This window comes from Malurus melanocephalus, unplaced genomic scaffold (assembly GCF_030028575.1).
Source record: "Malurus melanocephalus ecotype Western Australia unplaced genomic scaffold, MMel_1.1 scaffold_237, whole genome shotgun sequence".
In the NCBI taxonomy this organism is placed as follows: Eukaryota; Metazoa; Chordata; class Aves; order Passeriformes; family Maluridae; genus Malurus; species Malurus melanocephalus.
In genome coordinates, this window is record NW_026623469.1 from 273545 (window position 1) to 291732 (window position 18188).

Here is an 18188-nt window from a genome sequence, read left to right on the forward strand (position 1 = left end):
CAGGGGCAGGGACAGTGACAGAAGCACGGCTGAGACAGTGAGAGGGACAGGGGCAGGGACAGTGACAGAAGCACGGCTGAGACAGTGAGAGGGACGGGGCAGGGACAGTGACAGAAGCACGGCTGAGACAGTGAGAGGGACAAGGACGGGACAGCGCCGTCCTCCCCCGCTCTCCATGTCCCCGCCCGGCCGCCAGGGGGCAGGCAGCTCTCCAGGCACCGCTCTGTGCCCCGAGCCTGTCGCCCCCGCGCTGTCCGCACGCTGTCGGGACACGCAGTCTGCATGGTGCGTGCGGAGCGCTCTATCCGCGCCTTCCCGCATCTCTAATGGCGCGTGCGGCGCTCTGTCCCCGCGGTCGACCGGACCGGAGCATCCGCAGCACCTCCCGGGCAGCCCCGCTCGGACCGAGCCTCAGCGCACTCCCGCCCCGGTCTGGTCCCGCTTCCCGCCCCGACTCTATGGTCTGTGRGCTCTGCCCCTCTCGTCTCTATGGCGGCGGCCCCGCCCCGGGGCGGCCTGAGGCGGCCCCGCTCCTGGCCCGGCCCCGCCGCCGCCCGCGGGCTTTGGAGCCCGGCAACGCCGCTCCGAGGCGCCGGGGGGGCCGGGGAGCCGCCGAGGTGGGTCGGGGGCCGGGGTGGAGACGGCGGCCCCGGTGCCCTGCAGTCTCCGAGCTCGGACCGGGGCTCGTCCTGCCCGCAGGGCTCAGAGGCTGCGCTTGGGCTCCCTCGCAGAGGGGCGTGCTTATAACGTAATTTTTTCCTTTTGTTTTTGCCTCTTTAAAGAGTCACCGAGACGCCGGTTCCCTTGGRCAGCAGCGGCTGATGTGGAGAAGCTCCGAGCGGGGTTTTGGGCCTGGTGGGCGCAGGGAGCCGGAGGAGGAAGGAGCAGGGAAGAGCCGTGAGCAGCAGTGCAGGCGCTGCGGAGCTCCCTCCGGCAGAGCCCCTCCGGCAGAGCCCCTCCGGCAGAGCCCCCCCGGCAGAGCCCCCCCGGCAGAGCCCCGCCGGCAGAGCCCCTCCGTGATCCATTCTGCATCCCAAGCCCGGCCGGAACCTCGCTCCATCATCCCCCCAGCTCAGCCCGGCGCTCATAGGGACCCAGGTAATGACAGGCCTGAGGGTCACACAGGGAGTGCGATGCTATCGTAAGAAAAYGAAAGGCTGCAACTCGTGGGCAGAGCTATTTTCTTTCATTCCCTGAAAAAACACAGCCCCTCCCTGCCTGGGAGAGCTGAGCGCTCTTCCATGCCCAGGCAGGACCCAGAGCATCAAGTGGTTTAGCAATAGGAGTTTATTCCAGTAACTGTCCCTGTGGGGGTTCTGCCATCAGGGCTGGCTGCTTTGCTGGAAAAAAAAACCCCAGGAATTAGAGTTTGTTTCTATTCAGCTTCGTGGCCTGAAAAGACTTCGTTTGTGAGAGATGCAAACAGGAGGCTGGAATAAGGTTCTGGGAAGAGGCCTGGAGTCAGGTGGTCRGTGTGAAACGTGGGGTGAGCAGATAATTCCCTTTGCTTCCAGGAAAATGAAGTAGCTGTGAGGCTGGCAGTGCCTGGGATATCTTTATTAGCTCCTTAATTTCATTGAAATCCCATGTGGGGAAGGGCTGGAAGGGGAATCTGGTTCCTGACAGCTGAGATCTGATGGAGTTGTCTGCAGGGTGAGGGCAGAAGCTCAGCAGGGARCAGCCAGTCTGCCTTTTGTCTCTGTGGTAATTAATTGTAATTAACTGAGTCAGCTCAGGCTGTTAAACTCTGCCTGTGTCCTGTCCGAGAGGTGCTGCCATCCAGGGGGATCTGATTTGTCACCTGGGGTTRTGCTCTGGGCTCCTCTGGCTCTGGCAGAGCCCTCAAGGCAGCTCAGCCTTTCCAGAATTCCTCTTATTCTCTGTGTTCCTTCACTACAGGGAAAACTGTCAGGTTAAAGGATCCCAGAGGATCAGAAAACAAATTATTTTCCGTTACTTTGGATGGTTGTGCTACTGATATTTCCCTCTTTCTTATGGATCAGAAACCTTGGCTCTAGCCAGGTRCTTCCAGAGGTAGGAAAGGCCATTTAAGTGTGAGCAGGTGGATATTTGAGATGTTTTTAATGGAAAACTCACTATATTTTTTTCAGAGGAGCTGGACAAACAGGCTGGAGCTGCTGGAGAAGGGCAGGGAGGGCAGCRGGGTCATCCTGTGCCCGGGAGGGTTTGGCTAAGAGCTGGTGAAAGTCCCCAGATTTGTTGGATTTCGTATTTCTTTGATGCTCTCAGTACTGAAACTATCTGGTCACTCATTTTGTCAGCATTTTCTTTGCTCAGAATGGAGACTGTGGCGTTTCCTCAGAGAGGTTAAACCCAGTTTTGGTTCCTTCAGATGCTTCTTGTGAGACAAACTGCAGGGCCAGGGGGAAGATGAGCTCCCTGTGACTCCTTCCTYGCTGCTTCTTTCACAGCATCTCCTGTSCTTTCTCTCCAAAGACTGATGGGAATTCCTCAAGCCACAAGGGATTTGAGGTTTCTGCTTTTCCCTCCAGARCTGTTGCTCCTCTTCACCCTGTCAGTGTGGGTTCTGTGCCTGCTCCTGTCACACCCGCCCCCCAGTCTGTTTCTGCACTGAGTAGTTTCATGTCTTCTCCCTCCTGCCCTTTCATTTTTAATTTTGAGGGAAATTTTGTCTGGAATTCTCTCATTTCACTGCTCCCAGGTGTCTGGACAACATAAAGCATAAAGGTGAGGTAGCAGGAGGTGCAGGAAGAGAGTTTGCTGTTCATGTAGCTCATCCAGCTGTTAGCTCTGATGAAACAACAAAAAATGTAAATCCTTTCTAATCATACAGATTTTGGGGGGCTTTAATGCCTCTTAGTTTTAGTATCTCTCCAAAAGATTGAATTTAGGCTCACAGTGAGCTGCATGTGGTGTTTTGTTCTAGTAAGAGCAGCACAAGATCTTCCTGATTAGGTTTAAATATCTGGGTCACTTCCCRTTACCTGTGTTAATTCCCTGCTCAGTTTTGATATTGGGAGAGGAGGAGATAAAAGAAATCTGTGAGGAAAGATCAAACTAAAGCTGGAGCTACTCCAGACACAGGTCTTGTGCTAAATGGGTTTGTGGATGAGCCTTTCCTGACAGTTTTGGATCATGTTTGTGTGTGCAAACAAGATTCCTTCTGTTTTCCACCCGCACTGGGATAGTGGGTCCAAAAGCCAAGCTGGACAGAGTTTCTGTTTCTCAAATAATCAGCATTGATTTGCAGGTATAAATCGTTTCTTCAAGCTTTTAAAGCTGATAAACAGCAGGGGCAACTCCTGGGTTTCTGTGGCTGTAGATTTTATTCACTTGGTTATGAGGGTTGCCTGTCAAACTGGGTTCATTCCTTTTCCTATACCAGATTTTCAAAGCTGGGGAGCAGGAACAGGAAATGGATATCTCAGAAAAGGATAGCCAGTTGGGGGCTGGTCTCTGCTCYCAGGTAACAAGGCATAGGACAAGAGGAARCATCCTCAAGCTGTGCCAGGGAAGGTTTGGGTTGGATATTGGGAAAATWTCTCWTGGAAAGGACTCCATRGCTGAAGTGTGTCAGTGTGCCTTCATCTCAAACCTTCCCTTCTAAAAACATTCCCTGTTTTTCTCCCTGGAGATGTCTGCATTCTTTYATCCCTGCTTAACAAGTTGTTGGCTGGGAATGTGGCACCTCTRTGGATTTGGTTGTTATCACGAGTTTTTGAGGTCTCTGCAGAGCAGAAGCAGTTTGGACAGCCAGAGCTCCAGTGCCTGGACTCTCCAGATAAGAAAACGAAGGAAAATCAGAAGTCTAGGATAAGAAATGCTTTCTTGAGTCCGTGTCTTATCCAGAGAGACCACATTTCAGTGCACTTCAAAGTGCTGTTARAAAGACCTGGCCCCCAGAAATTCATAAACATGACGGGCATTTARACTGATGCTTCATCTCTTAAAACTTGTCAGGTTTCTGCCTTTGCTCTTTGCACTGAAGAGTTGTTACAAATTTCCCTCTGAGAGATTGCCTTCTAATCTCTATCCTAAAATTAATCATGGTGCTTTCTCCTCCATGCCAGCTGTGTCCTTCACYAGCAGAGATCTTCGTCTTCCTCGTTGTTTTGCCTGCTTTTTCTAGAACTGACCTAATTACTAGATTCCTCTGTTACTGCTTCTCTAACCAAGGTCACTTTGCTTCCTTGATTGCTGCAGTTCCATCCAGGAATGGTGAATTCAAACTGGGAATGCAGCAGGGGGGAGAAGACCTTCAGAGATGAGGCTTTGCCACTGTTTTACCCAAGATTGTTGAACACAGCTGTCTCTCATGGAATGGCTTTGCCTGGTAAATCACAGGATCATGGAATGGTTTGGGTTGGAAGRGACCTTAAAGTTCMTCCCATTCCACCCCCTGCCATGGCAGGGACACCTTCCAYGAKCCCAGGTGGCTTCAAGCCCCATCCAAGCTGACCTTGGGCACTTCCAGGGATGGGGCAGCCACAGCTGCTCTGGGCAACCTGTGCCAGGGCCTCCCCACTGTCCCAGGATCCCGGGATCTCCTTTGTGTCTCCTCAGAGCTGTGTCCTGCTGGGGTTTAGGACACAGTAACATGACCAAGTCACCTTGTCCCCTCTCGCCAGGATGTGGTGTCAGAGGCTGGCGTGGCTGCTCCGGGGGCCGTGCCGGCAGCGTGGGATCACCGGACGTCGCTGGTCGTGGCTGCCCCAGGACCCTGKGCCCATCCTGGCCACCCCGGTGCGCTGCCACCCCACAGCCACAGAGTCAGCCCAGTGTGTGTGGCAGCTGCACCGGGACCATCTCGGTAGGTGTGCTGGGTACAGGTGTTTCTGCTCTGCACGGGGACAACAGTGAGGGTTTCCAGCCCTTGCTCCCTGCCAGTGGTGTAGTTTTTCCTTCTGAAGGAACCTGCTTTAGGGGAATGCACGCWGGATCTCTTTCACATTCCCTTTGGGAATTCCCAGAGGCAGGACGGAACAGCCTTGTCTGCTGGTGGCAAGTCTTCTAAGATAACCGAGGYAGTGCTAAAGCAGAAATCAAATCCAGGGATTCCTGAACAAGAGCTGTGTCTGAGCCTTGCCCTGTCAGGTACCATGTTCCTCAGGCTCTCCCTGGTCGAGCCCTCCTCGGCTCTGGGGTGTGCCCACCTCTCCTGCTCCACCCTGTGCAGGTTTTCCTGGGTGATGGCAGCTGAGGCCAGTGAGACCTCAGTACTCCAAGTCACTTGCAAGCAAAGGGAATTGCTCAGCATTTTGCACAGTGGCTCCAAGCAAAGGATATTGTTTTTTGCCGACTACAAAGTGACCTTAGATGCCCAGATTTCAAAGCTGAGTGGGACTAGAGCAGGAGGAGCTCTTGCATTACCTGTACTGGCTCTGACCCCCTTCTGAAGGGCTTTGAGTATTTTGAGWATTCCTGAGCTGTCCCAGGATGGAGCAAGGAGGGCCTTTACTGATTTTTTGCTTGACTCTTCTCCGCAGTCCTGTGCAGGGGCTCTACAAATCGGTGATACACGGCTCTGAATTTACCACTTGTTGAAGAGGTGATGGAGGGAGGTCTGGGACCAGCGTGTGTGAGCTGTGCTCCTTCCCACTGCAGGATGGGATGTTGCAGTTTAGTGGCTTCTCACTGCCAGAGGGAGGGATGGATGGGATACTGGGAAGAAATCCTTCCCCRTGGGGGTRGTGAGGCCCTGGCACAGGTTGCCCAGGGAAGCTGTGGCTGCTTCTGGATCCCTGGAACTGTCCAAGGCCAGGTTGGATGGGTCTTGGAGCAGCCTCAGCTTGTGAAAGATGTCCTTGTTCATGGTAGGGGGTGGGACTGGRTGAGTTTCTGACCAAGACTAGTGTAGGATGGTCCTATGAGATCTCTTGTAGCCTTGGTAAGAAGGGGGGTGGTGAGATCACTGTCAGTCAGGCCTTGGATAWGATGTTTTGCCAGGTATTCTTTATGTGATGATTTATGGCAAGGAGTACCACTGCATCCCCTGTAAATGGGATGATAAGGTGTGGTCTCTGCGCTTCGGTTCTTGGCTCTGTTTGTCTTCCCTGTTCCCCCAAAGCATCCTCTGCTCCCTTCCTTTGCAGAGCTCAGGTATGGGAACACCCTGATGCGCCTGGATTTCGTGTGGCTGCGGGACCACTGCCGCTCCGCCTCCTGCTACAACGCCAAGACCAACCAGCGCAGCCTGGACACGGCCAGCGTGGACCTGGCCATCCGGCCCCAGGCTGTCCGGGTGGATGAGACCACGCTCTTCCTCACTTGTGAGTAACTGAGCACCTGTGCCCTCCTTTTCTGGAGGGAGCCTGCTTGGTGGGTGCCACTCTGCTGGGAGAGGGCAGCATTGTYCCCACATCTGGCTGGCTGGGAAGACGCTGAGCTGTAAGCACGTTTTAAACGCTGCTCTGACTGTAAATATACCTCAGCCTCAAATAGGTGTGGTTTTCTTCCCCCAGCCCCTTTTGTGTGTGTGCAGTGTCTGGTTTGGTCAAACACCCACAGCAGTACAGGTAGTAAGCAGATGGGGCACGACACAGTTGGTTCTCTTTTCCTTGCCCATCCTGTCTGAGCTGCCATCCCCACTCACAATGCCCGTTTTCCATCCTTTCTGCTCATTTTCCCAGCTGCTTTCTTCCTTTTGGTGGAGCTTACCTTTGTTCAAGGGTTTGACTTCAGAGCTTTGCTACTCCTTGGAGCCAACAGAAACCAAAACCACTGAGCTAGGTGTACTTAGCTGGGAATTTGGAGGGGGTTGCAGCAGTCGCCCCAAACTGGGAGGGAGTTGCAGCCACCCTGAATTTGGAGTTGTGGCAACAATGACAGCATTTTAGGACTTCTGGCCTTACAAATGGCCAGAAGTGGCACCAGGGTGCAAAGAGCCCATCCCCAGACAGGTGACAAGGGTGAGGCCTGTCCTGAGCTGACAGGTGCCACGATCTGGTGCTGCTCAGTGGGATTTTGGTGACCATGCCCTTATCCCTGTGCCAGGGCCGGATGGACACGTGACACGGTACGGGCTGGAGTGGCTGGTGAAGAACAGCTACGAGGGGCAGAAGCAGCAGGTCATGCACCCCCGGATCCTCTGGAATGCTGACATCTACCGGCAAGCCCAGGTCCCCTCTGTCGACTGCCGGAGCTTCCTGGAGACGGACGCGGGGCTGAAGGAATTCTTGCAGAACTTCTTGTTGTATGGGATTGCTTTTGTGGAGAATGTCACTCCCACCAAAGAGGACACGGAAATCTTGGCAGAGAGGATCAGCATAATCAGGTATCTGGACTATCCTGGAAGGATAAACTTGTTTTCTTATTGTTTGAAGGGTGCTGCCTCCTTATCCTGTATATTGTGTGGCATGGCCTGGTTTGCAGACAAATGTACTTCTACAGCCTCTGGCTGCTCCACTTTGACCTGGGATGGAGGATCCCRCTGTGGGATCCACCCTCCTTTATGGGACAGCTGGGAGTCACTCGGTTATTGAGCTGCCCCCGGAGCATCTGATGACTTTTGTGATAGTGGGGCTGTGCAGAGAGGAGGGACTGAAGGAAGTGGGTGTCTGGGAAGRACAGAGCTTTGCAAGGAGAGACATTTCCTGTTATGACTTGAGGGGTCGGGAGGGCAGCCTGTCCCTGAGAGCCAGGGACATCAAAAACCAGTTGGAACTCTCGCTAAAGAAAGATAGTGAGAGGTCTTTGGGCTGTGTTTGTGTAAAACACCAGCAGCATGGCATGCCTGGGGCTGAGTTAGGGGTTTTTCCCAAGCTGTAGAAACAGTTTGATTTGCCTGGGGCCATTGGAAAAGGAGGGATTCTTTTTATTGAATAGTCACTCCAAATAGAAATGAGACTCCAGGGAATATCCAGCCAACTTCTGTCTCCAGGCACCCTCTCCCTATAGCCCCTGAGTGCTGTTTGTCCTTGCCTGCTGTCCTTTTCTTACTGTGTGTGTTGAGGGGGGAGGCAGTGAAAACAGGACTCTAGGAAGAAGTGGAATTATTAGGCAACCCTGTGTGAATGTAAGTAAGGGCTGGCTGCATTCAGGCAACTCCTCATGTCATTTGCAKGGTTGGGGATGATGGTTGGTGTGGAATCATCAGTATTTGTGGGGGAGAAGACTCATCACCAGCCTTTTGGGGAGGAAGAAGAGGAGTTGAGCACCAGAAGAGGGATTGGAAGCACCGTGCTGACAGTGTGAATTTTATGAAGTTGTTGTTCTTTAGTGACTCTGTATATGGAACAGAGGGGAWTAACTCAAATGCAGGGGAGGGTATGCCTTATCCAGACACTGATCCATGATAACTGCCCATCTCTCATCTGTCCCAGGGAGACCATTTATGGCAGGATGTGGTACTTCACCTCCGACTTCTCGCGGGGAGACACMGCCTACACCAAGCTGGCCCTGGATCGGCACACGGACACCACCTACTTCCAGGAGCCCTGTGGGTACGTGCTGCTGCTGCTGCTGCCCAGACATGGGGGGCATGAGCAGGAGGGAACCACAGCAATGCCTTTCCCACCAGCACAAGCTGCATTGTCTCCAGAGYTGCAGTGGCATGTACTGCAGCAACTCTAGGGCCCGTCTGATTATAGAATTCCAGAATAGTTTGTGTAGGAGGGACCTTAGAGCCCATCCAGTCCYATCCCCTGCAATRGCAGGGGAACTTCTGCTATCCCGGGTTCAGCCTGGCCTTGGACACTGCCAGGGATCCAGGGGCAGCCACAGCTATTCTGGGCACCCTGTGCCAGGGCCTCACCAGTCTCATTGGGAACAATTCCTTCCCAATATCCCATCTAACCATGCCCTCCTTCAGCCCAAGGTAATTCCCCCTTGTCCCACCACTGCATGCCCTTCTGTGATTCCTATGGAGTGAGTTGGTCTGTGAATCACTCTTCTTGTGCTTGGAATTTCTGRGTCTCCCACAATGCAGGCAGGGAAGCACTTTGCTCTTGGGGAGCTGCTGCTGCTGGGTGTTGCTGGGGTTCAAAGAGCTTTGCAGCCACACTGGGGGCTCAGGGCTGGAACATTTTGGACCTTTGAACTCCCCCTCCTCWGTCTCCCAGGTACCACACATCTTCCCACCTCACAGAAAAGAGCCATGGATTTTACTTCTATAGGAGGTAGCTGGGAAAGCCCAGCTGCTCCTGCAGCCAGTGCCCCTCAGCAGCAGCTGGATAGARCTGCTGCAGGAGTTTGCTTTCACTTAATCCTGTCTCTGGTGGCTGAGCTTTGCCAGCTGTATCCTCTGGGAAAGTGAGGAGAGTAGCTGTGTCTTTGAGAAAGGAGGGGGAGCACAGCCTATGGTGCTCTGGCAGTGYCTGAGCTCCAGTTCAGCCAGGCTGATTTGTGGTAGGCAGTGCTGCAGCCCTGCAGGTACTCGGGATCCAGGCTTTCCCAGTCCTTCCCCATTCACCCCTGTCTGGACTTTGGAAAGCACTTGATAGCTGCATCATTCAGTCCYAGATGTTCCCTCTCATACAGCCTCTGTGCTGTTTTATCCACAGCTGGATAGGCTGGAAAAGGAAGGCAGAAGCTCTGGTCCCTGGTTCACAGGGAAGTGCTGAAGACCACCCAGAGCAGCTGTGGTTCTGCCATCCCAGGAAGWGTCCAAGGCCAAGTTGGACAGGGCTTGGAGCATCCTGGGATAGTGGAAGGTATCCCTGCTCATGGCAGGGGTGGAACAAGATGGGCTGGAATGTCCCTTCCAAGTCAAACCACTCTGGGATTCTGGGATTCTATGATTTAGATTCACTTTCTAGTTTAGTTTTCTTTTGTCTGCTTTCATCTCTGCCGAGAGTGGAATCATCAGRAAGTGGCCTTAGAGAATGAGTGGAAGCTCTGTGATCCGGAGTGGAAGCAGGGGTACAAAGCATCAGCCCACACCTACTGCCCCAGGGCARGGTTAGCTATTCCCAAAGGAGTCTGTGAGCTTGTGAACATGTCTATGGGAAAGGAGCTGGAAGACCAGGGGAGAAAGGAGGTCTGAGATCCTTAGTGGGTTTCAGAGCAGCCCTTCAGTCCGGGAAGGGTGGAATTACCTGGGTAAACCCTGGCTGTGCCCAGCCATGCAGGAAGTTTGGGTGGTAGGGTTTATCCTCAGGAGCAAAGGGTTCATTGTGCCCTGTGGAGCTGGAACTGCTCCACACTTSCCGCCAGATCAAATTTGTTTCCCTGCTCCCAGTGAGCAGCTACCTGCAGGACCCATGTGCTTTCATGACCTTCCTGCTTGACTGGCTTGTTTTAGGAGCTCACAAAATCATTCCCAAAATCCACGAAGTAAGGAGTGATCAGAACTTCTGCCTACTGAAGAGCTTTGATTTCTCTGCTCAGTGCCATAATCCAGAGCTGTTTTCACACCTTTCTTTTCCACTTGGAAAAGTTCCCTTCAGGTGTTATCTCACGCAGTTACAGCACAGCCTGAATGAGCAGGGCTGGCCAGTAATGCCTGATATTCTGTAAAATGCCTGCAGTTCTATAGTAAAACCAGGAATTTCTGGCTTTCCCATCTAAAGGACAGAGGTTAGAAACTCCCCAGGTTGTGGGGAGTCTGCAGCATTTCTCAGTGATCAGGTTCCCTGGAGGCTTTCCCAGTGCTCCAAGCTGCTCCAGGAGCTGGTTGCCCCAAGGCTCGGAGTATCCTTTGCTCTAGTGCTCCTGGCCTGACTGTCTCTCTGAAGGTGGTGTGGGTAGAAGGTGAAGAGAGCACCCAGGTGGAAAGGTGAGGGTGGGGTGGCAGATCCTGCCACATCACCTGCCCTGGGACTGGGAGAACAGGCCCCAAAGGAGATGGGAAGATAAAGGCTTTCCCAGAAGGTCACAATTAATTTTCTAACAAGTGWAGTTGGTGAAAATTGGAAGTARGTGGTTGGAGGCRGCTGCYGAGTGTTTGTTCCTGGCAGTGCAAYACCTGCCTTGYTTGGATGAAGGAAAAGAGAAGCTTTAGAGAAGTAGTAGGACAAAAGCAGAGCTGGGTGGCTTCTCACTAGGGAGGGGATGTTCTGTAGGTCAGCTCCTCACTGCTGGGATTCCTCTGCTGCAGGCTTTCCAAAGGGAGCCCTGAGGAATTCTCCTGCCTGCTTGTGGGAGACCATGACTTACCCTTCTTTGCGTGAGGCTCCCCTCTTAGTTCTGGGAGACCTCAGCAGTACATCCTGAATTTTTTAACTGTCCTTTTATTCTGAGCTCTTCTAGGGAAGTTAGTTTTACAAGCAGCTTTTGAACTGCTGTCCTGCTGCCTGGATGAACTTAGGATAGTATCATGGACTCACAGGAGGATTGGGGTGGGAAGGGACCTTAAAGGTCATCCCATTMCACCCCCTGCCACRGGCAGGGACRCCTTCCACTGTCCCAGGTTGCTTCAAGCCCTGTCCAACCTGGCCTTGGACATTTCCAGGGGTGGGGCAGCCACAGCCTCTTTGGGTGGTGTTTTGACTTTGGGTGACACAGGCTTGATCCTGCAGCACCTGCAGTCTCCCAGGGTTTGGGAAGCAGCACAGGCAGTCTGCTGCCTGCTCTCCCAGCCAAACCTGCGGGATTGRGCCTGGAGAAATGGCAAGTGCATCCATCCACTGCTGTCTGTGTCCTTGCAGAGCTCTTGTGGTCAGGGGACAGGCAGCCAAGGTGGTTCCTCTCGGGTTCTGTTTCCTGAGCAGCATCCAGGTGTTCCACTGCCTGAAGCACGAGGGCACGGGCGGGCGGACGCTGCTGGTGGATGGGTTCCACGCAGCCGAGCAGGTGCTGCGCCAGGCCCCGGAGCACTTCCAGCTGCTCACCAAGGTGCCCCTCAAACACGAGTACGTGGAGAACGTGGGCGGCTGCCACAACCACATGATCGGAGTGGGACCGGTGCTCAACGTCTACCCCTGGAACAATGAGCTTTATCTCATCAGGTAATGCCAACAGAAGGCCTCTGGGGAGGGGAGGAGAGGTCGTTGTGGTGGTGGTTTGCCAGACTATTCCAGTGTAATTGTGAGGAGCAGGGATGAAGCCACAYGCTGTGTTCCTCCCACTTTAAAGGAAGCATCAGCTGATACAAAAATGGGGGTCAACGTGAACTTTAATTTTTCACTCCTGGCATCCTCCCTTCAGTTCCAGTCCCTCACCTCGTTCCATTTGAGACACAGGAGAATCCAGCCCTTCTCTGTAGAAGCCCCTAGAAAGCATCCTGGCATGCAGGGAACAGGGAGAGTGCAGTGATCCCCTCCAAAGGGAATTTGGACTAATTTTTGAAACTCCAGTTTGGCTCCGTTCTGGAGGTTGTCCAGCACTGCTTTGCACTGGGGGTTGTTTAACACAATCCTCAGTCTCATCAAGTCCTTCCATGGAAAACCAGGAAGAACAGTTTTACACTTGCTAGTGAACTCCTCTTGCTCCCAGTGTTGTGTTCCCAGAAGTCCTGTGCTGGCAGCACARCCCCTCTGGTCACCTCTGCAGCCTRCCTTAAATACCAGCTAATCCCACAGACTGCTGAGGTTCCCTTGGAAGCACCTGGAGCCACCTTGGRCAATCTCTTGTCTCTCCTCTCGCTGCAGGTACAACAACTACGACCGTGCCGTGATCAACACGGTTCCCCATGACGTGGTGCGCCGCTGGTACCACGCACACCGCGCCCTCACCGCCGAGCTCCGCCGGCCCGACAACGAGCTCTGGGTCAAGCTGAAACCCGGCAAGGTGGGACCTGCAGCTGTACCCTCTGGGAATGCTCCGGGGTAGGACTTGGAGCTGGGGGTTTGACACAGGGAGAGGGGCAGGGCACTCTGGGTGTGCCAGTGACTGGGCACTGCCATTTCCAGCAGTTTTCCTCTTTCTGGCTGCTTTAAGGTTACAGTAGTGGCCTCTGGGTGTGTGTTTTCCTGCTGTCCTAAAGGAATATGAGCTTCCAGGTAAGGCAGAGGTGTGTTAGTTCAAGCTGTATCTGAGATGAAAGYTGGTCCCAATTTCTGACCACTGAAATGAGGATCCTCGGGAGCAGAGAGGCTGAGCACTTAATGTTCCATCTTTCACTTCTCCCTCAAGAAATGACAGTTYTGTATTTGAGTTCTTAAATGGGTGACACTACAGAGGCAGGAGCTTGGGGCTGCCCCATCCATGGAAGTGTTCAAATCTAGRTTGGAYRGGGCTTGGAGCATCCTGGTGGRAGGTGTCCCTGCCCATGGCAGGGGGTGGAACAAGATGGGCTTTAAGGTCCCTTCCAACCCAAGTATTCTGGGATTATGTGGTAAGATGGCCACTCTCTACTGTTGGTGAACCATTTCCTCTGCAGTACAAAATGGAATAAACAGGTGAAAATGTGTTTCTGGGCTGGTTCCAGCTGCACGAGCTGTGCTGGATCCCATGGAACACCTGGCTGTAGCCTCACCTGTGCCAGTGTCAAACAAGGAGTGTCATGCCCACCGTGGCACACCCTTACCTGCTCTCCTAGTCTCCAGGGATGCCCAGGACCTGCACTGCCGTAGCCTCCTGGCCCTGCCTGCCGTGTCTGCGCTCCTCCTGATGACCTTTTCCCTTTCCTGCAGGCCCTSTTTGTGGATAACTGGCGCGTYCTGCATGGCCGGGAAGCATTCACRGGRTACCGGCAGCTTTGTGGGTGTTACCTGACAAGGGACGACGTGCTGAACACTGCCCGCCTGCTGGGGCTCCAGGCCTAGCCCAGCAAAGAGCAAGGCAGCCCCCAGTGCCACCTCTGGGAGAGGCTGGCAGCCTGCAGTCCCACTTGTGGGAGAAGCTAGCAGACCCCAATCCTATCTCTGGGGAGAGTCTGGCAGCCCTCCCAGTCCCACCTGTGTGAGAGGCAGGAGGCAGGAGCCCTGCAATCCCAGTTCTGGGAGAGGCAGGAGCCCTCCAGTCCCCCCTCCCCACCAGGCCAGGTGAGCTGGTACCTCCCCCTGTACTCCAGGCCCTCCATGCTGGTGCCTCACGTGACAATGACACTGCACTTACCTCAGACACCMGCCCCTCTCCCAGCACCTGCAGGGCCTGCCCAGGGCAGGGAGAGGGAGCAGGTGGAAGCCAAAGGTTGTGGGACCATTTCTTGGGAGCACACTGTGCCGTAGAGCGCAGTCAGCTCTTGCTGTCYGTGCTCCCAGCCTGCTCCTCCCAGCCAGCGTGGCTCAGCTGTGGTTAATCCCACCACGGGAAGTGCTCCTCCAAGCAAGTGCCTTCAGCATTTGGAAACTTTGCATTATTCCCTGTTTGGCCTTATTTTCAGCTGCCAGTTTTCAGGTTTTTTTAGCAGACCAGAATAGAAATCTCTGGGATCTTGTCTGATCCAAGCCAAGCTACCTGAGAGAGGGCCTGCGGAGATCCTGGTGTACTTTTGGCATTCCTGAGAAAGTTTAGGTTAGAGAAGGAAAAGGGAAGCAGCAAGATCTRAATGCTGGGCAGCAGAGATGACCATGTCAGGTGAGGGATGGAATTCCCACTTTCCCCTTCAGTGCTGCCATGCTGGTGTTCCCTCTGCCTGTTGAACGGTGCTTGTGTTGAGGGCATCACACAGCAGCCACAGCATTTGCTGACAAACTTCCCACTGTGCCTCCTCTTCCATCCTTCCTTAAGGAACTASTATTAGGTCATCCTCACACTCTCTGCTGCATGAACCTCACTCTTTGGGTTTATTTTTTCCCAGAATTGTACTCTCAATGTAACTCAGAGGTGCCTTTCATCTGGGAGCTGGGAAAGTAAACTGGGATCTGGCACACCGAAGTGCCATAGGGTGAGGAACAAAAGCAAATCCTGCTGTTACGGAGTTTTTCATTCTGTCCTATCTTTTGCGGTGTTCCTCTACTCTGACCAGACCTTAAAGCAGGGCTGGCTTCACCCCTGGCTTTGCTGTGWGAGGTGCTCCATGTCCTCAGGTAGGGGCAGTTCAGGTACACAGGTGCTGAACTTGCTGTCCTTGTTTAATCCAAACACTGAATGTAGAAATCATGGTGTCAAAATAGCCCTGAAATCTGCCTTTGCTGTGGACTGAGCTCCCTGATGTTCCCAGTCAATTCCCTTCCCAGTGCTTCCCATCCTAGGTGAGTCCCTAGGAGTCAGCAGGGCTCAGGGATTTCTGAGCCAAGGCTGGGCAAGCAGTGCTAGGTGAGCTGCCCTCTGTCAGGTACAGMTCCTGATCAGCCTTGGATCCAGGCAGGAGCCTGGATTTTCCTCTGGGCAGAGCCAGTTGTGCCAATTTTAAAACTGGGTGGGAAAATTCATCCCCCTCAAGCYACCCCCTTTTCATCACGGAGGAAAATACTAGGAAAGAGTTTTAAGTCAGAGTCACAATTTACTGAAGAAATTGCAATGATCACAACAATATTAATAAAAGATTGTACAAAAAGAGAATGGTTTGCCCACAAAAAGGGTATTTATCATGAAAAGGTGTCACCAGACCCCTGGGACAAAGGTGAGAGGTGTCTGTGGTGGCAGTGATGTGGTCCAGGTGGCAGCTGGGACCTGCGGGGAGTCTCCCTCTGGAGTGAGCCCAGCAAAAGGAAGAGGATCCCTCCTCTTCCACCTCCAGTTGTTGAAGGGGACAAAGCCACTCTCTTCCACAACTTAGGAAAGGAAAAATCGTTCTGCTTGCAGTGTCTCAGCATTCCCTGCTGGAAACCACCCTCCTCCTCCCATTGTGACATTGGGTGGTGTGGAATAAAGCTTTGCAACTCTGCCCCTTATCCCTGTGCCCAGGACTTTTCCCACCCCTTATTCTGTATGTGTACCTCGTGCCCAGATTTTGCACCTCTCTGCAGTGTCCCTACACCTCTGCGTGCACAAAACCCTGCACAGGCATGGGTGGTGGTTTGGCAGTCACTGGCCATCCCCCAGTTGAGTTTGTTTAGTCTATGACTGGTGCAGCTGGAGCARTCCGTTCTCATTGTCTGTGGGAGTTAGGGCTCACAGTGACAGTGCTGTTCAGCCACCATTATTGTGTGTGCAATTCAACATTCCAGGCTGTTCTCACCAGAAATCCAGCTCCCTGGAGGGACATTGTGTTTCCCTGCCCTTCTGCATCTCCCACCRAKTGCACACARCTCCTTGAACAAAAACAGCCCCTGGGATAGGTTTGCCTTTGAGGCAGGACTARTCCAAACTCCTCATATGCACCACAGGGACTTTTATCTCCTTCAGAGGTACATGGAGGTTTGGACTGGGTGGGGCCAGCTCAAATGGTGKAGCCCTGGGTGTTCACTGACCAGCTGGCCTTTGCTAAATGCAGCTGCCACTGTTTGAAGGTCTCCCAACCCGATGCTTTCCAGGTGTCCCCTAGTTCAGCTTTCCCAGGGCTGGTGCCTGACAGGGAATATCAAACATCCACTCGATCCCATCTGTGCCCCAGATGTCCCTGAGGCTGTTTATGAAATGTGTCCCATTGGCTGACTGAGTTCTTTCAGCGCTGCCATGTCTGCACAGGGCTTGCTTTCCCAGGCCTAGGACAGTGTTGTGGGCAGTGCTGTGAGGCACAGGGTATGTCTGCAGCCATCCACTCGTGCCTTCTGCCATGGTCAGCACGTAACRCTTGCCTTGGTGGATCTGCAGCATTGTTATGTCAGCACTTTTCCCAGAGTCTCCCCATGTTTGTATCTCCACCATCATCCCCCACACCCCCTGCAGAGGCTTTACTTGTCCTGCTGAGATCAATCTCAGCACGTGTTCTAGAGTAATGGATAAATTGGGAAATGGTGTCCATGGCTAAATCCACCCCTCGGTCACAAGGCCATGTTGCATCTCCTAATGCCCTGAGGTGTCCTGGGCCTAATGAGTTAGAAATTAACTCACCCTTGTGTTGCCAGTCCAGACCCACCTGTGCCATTCCAATCTTACCAGCCCCATCCACCCCTTTGTTTCTGTGATGCTCTCATTGTCTGACCCTGGGCACCCAGTGGAGTTCCACGGTCAGTTTATCCGCTCAAGCACACCCCTGGGCAGCCCAGGCAAGTTTCCCTCAGCGCTGACAATCRGCCTTTCTCCACCATGCCAGCAACTCCCAAGAGCGCTTACTCCCCTCCATGAGCCAGTGTAGAGGGAGCGGGTTGGATGGGCATTTCTCTTGCTCAGTGATATGCAAACCCAGCTGGAAGCTCTCAAGGATCCACCTTGTCCCCCGGTAGCTCCTGCCCCTCACCTTGTAGGGCTGCATATRGCAGCTTTCCATGGTCAGCGTGTCCCTGCACCAGGGCAGTAACCATCCATGAGGAGATCGGTCACTATTAGTCTTCTGGGAGCTGGTTATRTGGCAGGGCCTCCTCTGCACACATCACTTTTCTTCCTCTGATAATGATAATAATCCAAGATTTTTGCCTTCAGGCTAGTTGGTAATGACATCCAAGATCCCTGACCTGGGATTTCCTGTATGAGCTTGCAGTGTGATCAGAGCAATCCACTTGCTGCACATGGCATTGGTGCCWCGTGTGGAAGGGATTTTCYCTTTGAACATCCAGCCCAGCACTGGCAGTCAGGGTGCCARGAGAATTCAGTGCCAATCACTTCTGAGGCAGCTCCARCCCCTTCATAAGCTGCCAGGATCTCTTTTTCAGCTGGGGTGCAACAGGCCTCATGCTCTGTATCCTCAGATCCAGGACCCCAGGGGTCATCCTTGAGTYTCTTCAGAGGCTCCAGGACCTGTTGGAGCTCCAGTGTGAGCTGGACTCAAAGGCACTGAGTGGTGCCACAGTTGATACTGCCACAAACCAAAGTAAAGTCGAGGCACCTGCATAGGAGATCCAACTTTTAGGAATWAAATGGCAAGATGGACATCATCAGATCCCAATGGATGTTATTAATCAGACAAGAGCRATGTCTCYACCAACTAATAAGAAAGAAACACAAGCCCTKTGAGGTGTGGGATTTTGGAGAACGCACATTCCAAATTACAGTTGGGTGGTCAGCCCTCTGTCCAGTGAGCTGGAAGAATGATTTCAAAGGGGGCCCTGAGCAGTGACAGTTCCTTCTGTAGCACTCAGGCCAGCCCAGGCAGGGCAAGATGTAAACAATGTTATTTATAGCGCACTGGGCAGAATGGTCCTACCTGGAGCCTCCAGCAGGAAGCACCAGGGGACAACCAGGTTTCTGGAGTCAGGGATACAGAGAATCTGAGGCCTGCTGTGTTCCAACTGAAAAGGAGATTCTGGAGCTTGTGAACATCTCCAAGGCACTTCAGAGGTGATTGGTACCAAAGCCAGCTCCTCCTGGCACTCTGGGTTATCTGTCTTGGGTTGGGTGTTCAA

At 53.3% G+C, this 18188-nt stretch overlaps 1 protein-coding gene across 1 annotated transcript; it reads left to right on the top strand.

Annotated features, from left to right (window-relative positions):
* Window positions 1-538: 538 nt before the first annotated feature.
* TMLHE (trimethyllysine hydroxylase, epsilon) lies at window positions 539-18017 on the top strand. The gene is made up of 9 exons (XM_057375002.1): window positions 539-617; window positions 783-1098; window positions 4611-4792; window positions 6075-6251; window positions 6976-7255; window positions 8304-8423; window positions 11631-11867; window positions 12510-12648; window positions 13494-18017. The coding sequence occupies exons 3-9, from the start codon at window positions 4612-4614 to the stop codon at window positions 13623-13625; spliced, it is 1266 nt and encodes a 421-aa protein (XP_057230985.1). The 5' UTR covers window positions 539-617; window positions 783-1098; window position 4611; the 3' UTR covers window positions 13626-18017.
* Window positions 18018-18188: the final 171 nt, after the last annotated feature.